The sequence below is a fragment of the Chinchilla lanigera genome, unplaced genomic scaffold (genome assembly GCF_000276665.1).
Source record: "Chinchilla lanigera isolate Chin_1 unplaced genomic scaffold, ChiLan1.0 scaffold00002, whole genome shotgun sequence".
In the NCBI taxonomy this organism is placed as follows: Eukaryota; Metazoa; Chordata; class Mammalia; order Rodentia; family Chinchillidae; genus Chinchilla; species Chinchilla lanigera.
In genome coordinates, this window is record NW_004955403.1 from 53,086,236 (window position 1) to 53,095,467 (window position 9,232).

Sequence of the window (9,232 nt, forward strand, 5' to 3'; positions counted from 1 at the left end):
TGAGGCGAGACCGTTTATTGGCACAGTTGTTCCTTGTTAAATTGACAGGGCGAAGCACTGACTTGCTTTTAAACAGGAAAAGCTGCGTTCTCCCAAACTAGTTTTACCGTGGTCGCTGAGGTCAGCAGTCAGCAAGCGAATCGTGCCCACGGGACTCATTTTAAGCCACACAATTAGGAGACAACCCGGGAAACTTGTGCAGTTCCTCCAGCTTGTCCATTCACATGATCAGCTGAGGTGCACAGGAAGTGAAACTACTGAAAAAGGATCAGCCAAGGCCAAGATCAACAGGAGAGGGCTCGGACGCCAGAGGGCACTGAGGCGGCAGCCTGGGGGAAGGCAGCTTTCTCGAGGCTGCTGCCACCCTGCCCTGCACCTGTCCATGGAGAAGACTACTTGCTCCGAGGGACTGCTGCGGGGCCTTCGCCCTTCGTCAGGAACTGCGTGCTTGTTCCTCTGGAAACCTGCTGTGTCTGTCGTGCTCCTGGAGGAGCGTGGGGTGGGTGGGAGGGGCCGCAGCCAGAGCAGGGGCCGCAGGCAGAGTCCACAGGGGGAGGATGCTGAGTGCACCATGGCCATCGCCCCCCGGCCAGGCTGGGGACCAGGAGGGACAGGTACCCTCGGAAGACAGCTGTCTGGGAAGGTGTGAGCAGCCCGAGCCAGGCCTTCAGGCCCTGTCTAAAACCTCTGCCTTATGTGAATCCCAAGAACGGAAGACACTTGCCGTCTCACCCCCAGTCCCGCTGGCTGCGTTCAGGGAAAACACCCAGGCCAGCCAGGCTCACAGCAGACTAGAACCTCCCCCAGTACTGATCCGTGCGCGGGATTCCAGCCACGATTTCAGACTCGATTCCACAGTGATCCTCTCCTCTGACGATTTTAAAGAAGCCTTGAAGGGGAAAGTGAAAATACGGCTTCGGTTTTGATTTCTGTCAACACGTTCAGCCTCGCCCCAGGACCCCAGCCAGCCCCGCAGCCCCTTCCCAACGCTGTCCCTGGTGCCCTGGGAGCCTCCCGGGCTCGCCACACGCCCTCCGGCTCCGGGATCCCCGGCTCCCTACACCTGTGCACTTCGGTCACGGCCAAGCCTCAGGCCTAAGGGGTGGCGCAGGGCTCTGGTTCACAGCTCCACAGTCTCTGCGGGGAGGAGGCCGCCACTCACCATGGTCACCCCAGTCATCGTTCCAGGAGTTGCCAACCAGCCAGTAGGGGACACCGTTCTCCTTTCCCCAGCCCAGAATGCGGATGGCATGGCCCCCCAGCACCTCTCCGGCTACGTGCCTGTACACTCCTAAGGGAAAGAAAGCTGGTTCAGACCCAGCCCAGACCACTCCCAGGCTGAGGGCTGCGGCCGTAGCCCTGGGGCAGAGTGTGTGTGTGCCTGCCTGCCTGCAGCCGATGCTGGATCCTGTCTCTTCCGCTGCAAAGGGAAAATAAAAGACTAAATGTCCCTGCTCCCTCCGAACGAAGGCTCCAGGGTTCCCATGTCACTGGGGGACAATCTGTGCGCGCGCTGCTGGGCACTGAATCCAGGGCCTCGCGCACGCTCAGCAGGCCCTCTACCACTGAGCTACAGCCCTGATCCTCGAAATTTATTTTTGAAAGCCCGCCACCCTCAAATGTGTGTAGGACAAAAATGCAGTCCCATCGCTTCTCAGCCTTTTGGCTAAGATCAAGTGTAGTATCTGTTCTTATCAAAGATGGAGCCCCACAAAAAATACTGTTGGTTGGCTTAAAAAAAAAAAAAAAGGCCTAGGGCCGGGGATATAGCTCAGGGGCACAGCATCTGCCTGGCAAGCATGAGATCGTGAGTTCAATTCCCAGTACCAAAAAAATTTTTTAAAGAAGGTCTAATAAATGCCAGTGTATATAACAAATGCAATTCTAAAGGGTCAGTGATATGTTTTCCATCCTGCAATTCCATGCATGGGCTCCTTTGGCAAAGGATTACAGAGCTTGAAGAGTTTTAAGCCACAGCTTTGGGGACCAAAGCAGACGGGAGGAACTGGTGGCAGCTGGTGCAGGCTGACTGGGTGCACGCAGGTCATGTGCTCAGGGACTGGTCCCCCCCCCGGCTTCCCAGCAGGTGACTCAGCTGAAGTGGAAACGCATCTTCAGTCCCACGATAAAAGAGCAATCACAGGGCCAGCCTGCAGCTCCACGGTAGAGTGCTGGCCTAGCACGCGTGAGGCCCTGATTTCCGGTCCCAGAACAGAGAAAGGCACACAGAACTGCTGTCTCGAGAGTGTTTTTTCCTTGCTCAGTTCCTCGCTCTTCCTTTGTCCCATCCTTGTTTCCTATGGGTTACGAGCACCAGTAGCCTCGTTCTAGCCGAAGGGAAGTGAGAAGGGATTTCTAGGGAGCTCTACGGGACAGGGATGAGGACCGTGCTGTTTCTGTCACTGTCAGCCAGAGCAAGGTCCTCGCTGCTCATTCAGCACCCAGGAGTGAGGCGTGACCCTAGGGCTTTGCAGACAAAGCCAAAGCTGAATGAAATGGGCCGAGGCCCCCACCTCCCAATGTGGACACGGACACAGGTCCCACCAGGAGGAATACGCCTGCAGGGAAGAGGAGGAACGGAAGGCAGAACCCCTAAGTGGGGCTGGGATACAGTATGCAGCAGCGATGCAAGGAGCGAGGCCCTCCCGAGCCTCCGAGGCCACAGCACCCACCTGACTTGTATGACAGGAAGTCCGAGAACACGGTGAAGGCGCCCTCCACTGGGCCGTTTTTGTAGATCTCTGCCATGATCTCCCTCTCGACATTGGAGACGCTGTAGGAATCGTACCCTGGGGAAGGCCCACGCAGGCGCGGTGAGGACATGGTGGAGGGAGGGCCTCCGGGGGACCGCTGAGTAACGGGCCCCAAGGAGGACAGGAGAGGCTTCCCTAGGTGAGCAGCGTATGGGCCTGGGAGCTGGCAGCGACCCTGGGCAGAGGCAAAGGACGGAAGGCCCTGGACAGGCTGGGGGAACCTCAGGACGTGGGCACAAGCTGTGGCTTACAGAATGAGGGTTCTGCCCCCTGCAGCTCAAAGGGGCTGAAGCTGGATCCGGGGTGCGACAGGCAGCTTGTGGAAGGGTGCTGTACCCGTCCTCCCTCTTCCTGGTGTCCCTGGATTTTGCTTTAATGGCCCTTTGCCATGTGGCCTGGCCCAGCCCACCGTACCGTAGTGCTTGTCTTCCTTGTAGGACGGGGAGTAGCCGGGCTCGCAGCTCTTGCTGCACTTGGGGGTGTCGCCACCCTCCCCAGTGCACTGGGGCCGGGTGCCGTTCACATGGTGCTCACAGGGAGGGATGGAGTAGGGTCTGCAGCCTGGGACAGAGCAGATGGAGCACTCAGCCATCGGCTGGCACCGCCCTGCCCCTGGCACCGCCCTACCCCGAGGCTCCCGCCATCTGTCCCCAGCACTCAGCCCCACCCTCTGCCCTTGACATTCCCTCACTAATGGGAAAGAAGCCCTGACAGCTCCTAACTTAGAGGACCTGCCCGCCGAGCCAGGGCTACAGGCTGCACTCACCCACATGGGAGTCATACAGGCCACCAGAGACCAGGCCTTTTTTGGTCCAGTATTCCCAAGCTTCGGAGGGGTAGCCACCATTACAGCTGAAAAAGAGCCTTCCGTCACACTCACAGAAGTCCCAGCTCCTCCCAGCCCAGTGCATGAGCGGGGGATAAAATCTTGCATCCTCCTCCCTCTTGCAGGGAAGGATGACTGCCCCTTCCTGCAGAGTATCCACGCCGTGTGCACTACCTGCCCGGAGTGCACAGTGACCATCGCAGCTGTGGGTCTCTAAGTGAGCTGCTGCTGAGCTGAGTCCCAGCAATCCCATCTGACTTACTAGCAGCCCGAGGGAGGCGAGGGGGGGGGGGAGTGCGGAGGTGGGTGGTGGGGTGAGGGAACCGGGCAGCAGGTGGGCACGGCCTGTCAATCACGGCCAGGACACATGCTCAGACCAGACTCTCAGCCCTACACCTGACACCACAGAATGAGACCTTCAGTTCTTTTTTAACAAGATCAAGCAGGTTTTTGGTAGAATGGTCAGGAGCTGATGTCAGGATGCAGTATAAAAGACGGCAGCCATTGGCCTTGTGGCCGCTGCTCTGTGAGCAGGGTGTGTTTTTCTCACACTTGCTCTGCAGAGCACTTTTTTTTTTTTTGAGGGAGTCTCACTATGCAGTTCAGGCTGGCTTTGAACTCACTCTGTAGCCCTCCCTGGCCTCGAACTCTTGGCGATCCTCCTGCCTCAGCCTCCTAAGTGCTGGGATCATGTGTGCGCCACCATGCTTGGCTTTGTGGAGCACTTTCTCTCTCTTTCTTTCTTTCTTTCTTTCTTTCTTTCTTTCTTTCAAACTTTAGTACCTTTAATAAATGTGAAACCTCCATGCTTTGGTTGTCTTGTCCAATTCTGGCACAACAGTAGTAATGGTGACAATTTGTCTATGCCAGAGAAAAGCTATACAGTGCTTCCTTTAAAAAATTCTCTAGAAAAAAACCTTAAATTACAGACGTTATGTCCTTGGTGAGTGATAAATGCTCAGTTCAGGTGAAAAAAAGCATTTGAACTTTTGTACACTATTTAGTAAAAATAGTATCTCCAGGGCTGGGCGGTGCAGTTTTAGGCCCCTCTGGTAGTCGTGGCATGGGTACCCTGTGTACCAGGAGCAGCCCCAGTGGCGGATTCCAATGCCTGGGGTGGGCCCAGGCACTTCTTTTCAACACTCAGGTTTTTGTATCTGCAGCCAGAGTTGGGCACACAGCTCAGATCCAGGGCCAGACGTCGGCCATGGTGAGCTCCTGAGATAGGTTTTTTGTTTTATTTTTGTGAGACAGCGTCTCACTAGATGGTTCAAGTAAGCTTTGAACTCTCTGTGTAGCCAAGACTGGCTTTGAATTTGTAGCAATTCTCATGCCTCAGCCTCCTGAGTGCTGGGATTACAGGTGTGTGCCACCACACCCAGCTCCTGAGTTAAGGATTTAGTTCAGTGTGACCCACTTGGGGCCCAATTAAAGACAAGAAATGGGTGCAAGGAGAGAACATTTCCCCAAGAAGGAAAAGGAGTAAGGGCAAAAGCTTGACTGGGAAACCAGGCGTGGTGGTGCACGCCCGAAATCCCAGCACCCAAGACGCTGAAGCAGGAGGATTGTCATGAGTTGAGGCCAGCCTGGGACATGTGGTAAGTTCAAGGTCAGCCTGGAGTACCTATGTGAGACCTTGGTTCAACCCCTGCTCCAAAAAGGAAACTCCCCAAAGCCCAACTGGAGTGCAGAAATGTACCCACGTTTTCTGAGCCCATGCTTTATCAGGTTGGCCCTGCCCAGGTCTGCAGGGCCAGCCTGGCTCCTGGTTTTCCCAGCAGCAACAGCTGCCCCAGGACTCTCTCCCAGACGCCCCAGGCTTCCCCCACTGGCCTGGAAAACTCCTCCCCTCCCTGGAGAGGGCCTGAGACTCACCCCTCCCCACACATGGGGCCGCAGCAGCTGAGCAGGTCCTCTGCAGACAGCTCCACGTTGACGTGCCCGTTGGTGTGGATGCAGACCCGGTCCGACATGGCCCCCACGGCCCCGAACGCCTGTGGGGACAAGGCTCACTGGCAAAGGCTGCCTAGCCTGACCTGTACCTCCTCGGCCATCGCCTGTGAGGACTGCGGACCCTCTGGGAAGATGGTCCTCTCGGGGTCACACAAGGGTTCTGGGTTCACATTTAGCCTTAAAGGAAGAGACCCGGACCTCTTTCGGTTCACTTCTCAAACATAACACGGCTCACCCAGAAGCCAGACAAGGTTAGGGCTCTATTCCTTTAGAGCCATCCAATCCAGAGAGGCAGAAAGCAAAATGGCAGCTGCCAGGGGTGGGGAGGCAGTGCGGATGGAAGGATTAAAGGGACACCGAGGAGGCTGGGGTGCAGCTCAGCGCGGAGCACCCCAAGGCCGCGGGATCAGTCCTTAGCTTGGGGGCTGGAGTTTCTGTGAATGGACGCAGTGATGGCTGGACACGCCTGCAACTCATACTTCCACTGATTTGTATGCGTGCACTTAAAATGGTTAAGATGGTGAGGATTCCAGGCTTGGGGCCGGCCCGGACAACTTCTGGGTCTCTTGCCCATAAAGAATTGTAACAAATGGGCTGGGGCTGCAGCTCAGTGGTCAGGGCCCCCATGGATTCCATCCACAGTACGGAAGGAAAGGGAGGGGAGGGGAAGGGAAAGAAAGATTAAGATGGTTGTACTTCCTGTGCTGTATATTTCAGTACAATTCATACACAAAAACTGAGACGCAGGTAGTGCGGCGGTGTTTACTGATGGGAAATGGCTTCACAGCACTGCTGTGGGATCTGCGGTCTGCGGACACGCCACGCACCCCTCGCCACACTGACCCCGCGCTGCCTCCTGGCCACAGGCATCATTCTCACATCAATGCAAAGTGAGGTGCTGAGCACTGCAGTCGCTCGCTTGTCATCGCCGGTCCCTCCCCCATGTGCCCACCCACTGCCCCAGACCCCTCCTCTCCCCACAGCCCCGGGCGCAAGGTCTTACCCAGCAGGAGCCGCAGGAGCCCTGATCTCTGATCTCTTTGATGGTCGGACAGTTGGGCCACTGTTCCCGGGCATCGAAGCTCTCGGGCAGATTCATGTCCTCGGCAAACCCGACCCTGGAGAAAGGAGGGTCTCCCTGCAGACTCCCACCCTCAGCTCAGCCAGGCGCCGCGAAGGCCTCCAGGCTTAGCGCAGCTGCCCACGCTGCATGGCTGGGAGAAGAAACCCTGGGATGCCAGAGCAGCAGGGAGGGATCTCAAGGCCCATTCCACTGCTGGGGGCAGCCCAGCACTTGCGGCTTCTTTCTGGACTTACGTGTGTGCACCAGGTCAGACATCCTCGTGCTGCCCCCGCCCCGCCTACCCAGCGGCCTCAGTCGCTTATTAAATGGACTTTTAAGCATTTACTTCCTGCTCTTTGATTCTCATCTTAGGCGAGAGGCAAACTGAACAAGCAGGTGCTGAGTCCCAAGGGGCAAGGGATTCATTCTATGGTCAGGGCAGCTCCTGGGGCTTCTCTGAGTGCCTTGTGTGCCATGCTTGGGCCATAACTCAGCTCTGACATCCCCTGGGGAAGCAGGTCGAAAACACCGGCACAGGGCAGCCCTGTGTGTACCTGAGGTCGTTTCTGCAGCTCTGGGGGAGTGGACTGTCCTTCCCTGTCCTGCTGTCCCCAGGAGCTCCTGCTGCTCATGGGACAGTACAGGGCCGGGCACAGGCACTCACCTCTGTGGCAGCCGGGGCCCACCCAGGTAGGTACCACACAGCCTCTTCACGTAGCTCATGTCCACGTTGTAGAAGTTGCGTCCAGCCTGGAACAGACCCATACCCACGAGTCACTCACCGACCAGGACCGTCCCTGGGTGTGGGTGGGCAAGCTCACATCACCCACCTGCCACGTCGTGTTCAGCTTGTTGACGTAGGTGACCAGCTCGTCGGACAGCGGGTGGAACCAAGGCGCATTATAGGCACTGCTGAGCGCCAGCCAGAAGCAGAGAGAGGCCAAGGACCGCCGCATCCTGATGCTGGGCGGGGACCCACCTGCGAGGACAGGACACGAGGGGTCAGGAGGCCCCCCCACATGCACGTGGTGCACACAGACCCGGACCCGTTATGTTTCTCTGAGACAGTCTTGCCATTCAGTCTAAGCTTGACCTCACTATGTAGCCCAGGCTGGACTCAAACTCACAGCAATCCTCCTGCTTCAGCTTTCTGAGTGCTGGAATCATAGGTGTACACCATCATGCCTGGGGCACTCGATATTTAAATTAAAAGCTTATGACGTAGGAGACACATCACATTCATGGGGTGTGTGTGTGTGTGTGTGTGTGTGTGTGTACGTGCAAGTGCGTTTGAATGGAGGCAGAGCTTCCTGAGTGTGACGCTGGGCAAGGCGCCGTTTACTTGGTAATCAGTTTTTTTGATCACCCCAGAGGTCCCCTCCACACCTGGTGGCCAGAGCCGGGGCAGACACAGGCAGGGACTGTCCTGTGACTAAGCGAGTCACGGCCCCTCTCCACTATTTCTGAACGGCAGGGATTTGAACACAGTGTGGGAGGTTGCTCCCAAGTTAGTGACAAGAGAGCAGTGCCACCCGAGGGACAGGGTCCTGAGGGAGGAGCAGTGGGCCAGGAAAACACTAAGACAAAGAATGTTCGCAGCTAGGCGTGGTAGCGCACGCCTGTAATCCCAGCACTTGGGAGGCTGAGGCAGGGGGATTGTTGCCGGCTTGAGGCCAGCCTGGTCTAAATAGTGAGACCCTGTTTCAAAAAACCAAAACAAAACAAGACCAAAAAGGTTCACTGACCCCTCGCCCACCACACTGATACAAACGTGGGGCATGTGCGCCAGCCTGGGGATGGGCAGAGCCAGACAGCTCTGGCACTCCTCTAGCTTTTCCAGTCTGCCAGGGCTCTGCTTCCGGCTCCCCAGGAGGAAACCCACACATCAGTCCTGCCCCGTGACCTGGGACTCCAAGTCATGAGACCAGAGATTCCTGGCACAGCCATGAGTCACCCTCTCGCGCAAGCAGTTCAGAAGAACAAGAAGGGCTTCCCGGGTGCCTGGGTGCCGGGGCCACACGCAAACTCCACAGAGGGAGTTCAGCTGCATCCGTCAGTAGGCGGCGCAGGACTAAGTCGGCCAGGAGGAAATTTTAAGCACTGATCCATCTGGAGGAACAAATGAGTGAGGACAGACTGTAACAGCTGAGGGCCTCTCGATAGCACTGTGTATTGTAAAACACCAGGGGAAGCCAGGCATGGTGTCGCCTGCCGGTACTCCCAGCACTGTGAGGCTGAGGCAGGAGGATCATGGGAGTAAAAAGCCCAGCCTGGGCTAGTGAGACCCTGTCTCAAAAAAAAAGCTTGCAGCTCACTGCAAGCCCTGTATTCAATCCTCAGTGCTGACAAAAAAAAAAAAAAAAGAAGACTGATAAAATAAAAATGGCTAGGGATGTAGCTCAGCACTTCCTGAGTTCAGACCCCAGTAGCTCCCCAACTTTCTAAATTGGGGGTGTGGTTCAGTGGTAGAGGTAGAGTACATGCTTAGGATAAGGCCGCAGGCTCCATGCAAGCACAAGTAAATAATCGTATTAGCAAGAGTATAACAGAAAAACAGATTCAGTGACTGCAGAAAAACTACAATAGATATAAAGCTGCTTAAATTCAGCCGAGTGTGGCAGAACATGCCTGTAATCC

At 56.3% G+C, this 9,232-nt stretch overlaps 1 protein-coding gene across 1 annotated transcript in view; it reads right to left on the reverse strand.

Annotated features, from left to right (window-relative positions):
- Ctsb (cathepsin B) overlaps positions 1 to 9,232 on the reverse strand; it is a 13,982-nt gene continuing 4,750 nt past the window's right edge. The window contains exons 2-10 of the mRNA XM_005373830.2: positions 7,426 to 7,574; positions 7,260 to 7,345; positions 6,536 to 6,650; positions 5,455 to 5,573; positions 3,520 to 3,605; positions 3,168 to 3,314; positions 2,673 to 2,789; positions 1,163 to 1,291; positions 1 to 889 (exon numbers count right to left, since the gene is read on the reverse strand). Of these exons, the coding sequence (XP_005373887.1) occupies positions 792 to 889; positions 1,163 to 1,291; positions 2,673 to 2,789; positions 3,168 to 3,314; positions 3,520 to 3,605; positions 5,455 to 5,573; positions 6,536 to 6,650; positions 7,260 to 7,345; positions 7,426 to 7,551 (1,023 nt within the window). The 5' untranslated portion in view covers positions 7,552 to 7,574 and the 3' untranslated portion in view covers positions 1 to 791. The remainder of the gene's footprint in view (positions 890 to 1,162; positions 1,292 to 2,672; positions 2,790 to 3,167; positions 3,315 to 3,519; positions 3,606 to 5,454; positions 5,574 to 6,535; positions 6,651 to 7,259; positions 7,346 to 7,425; positions 7,575 to 9,232) is intronic.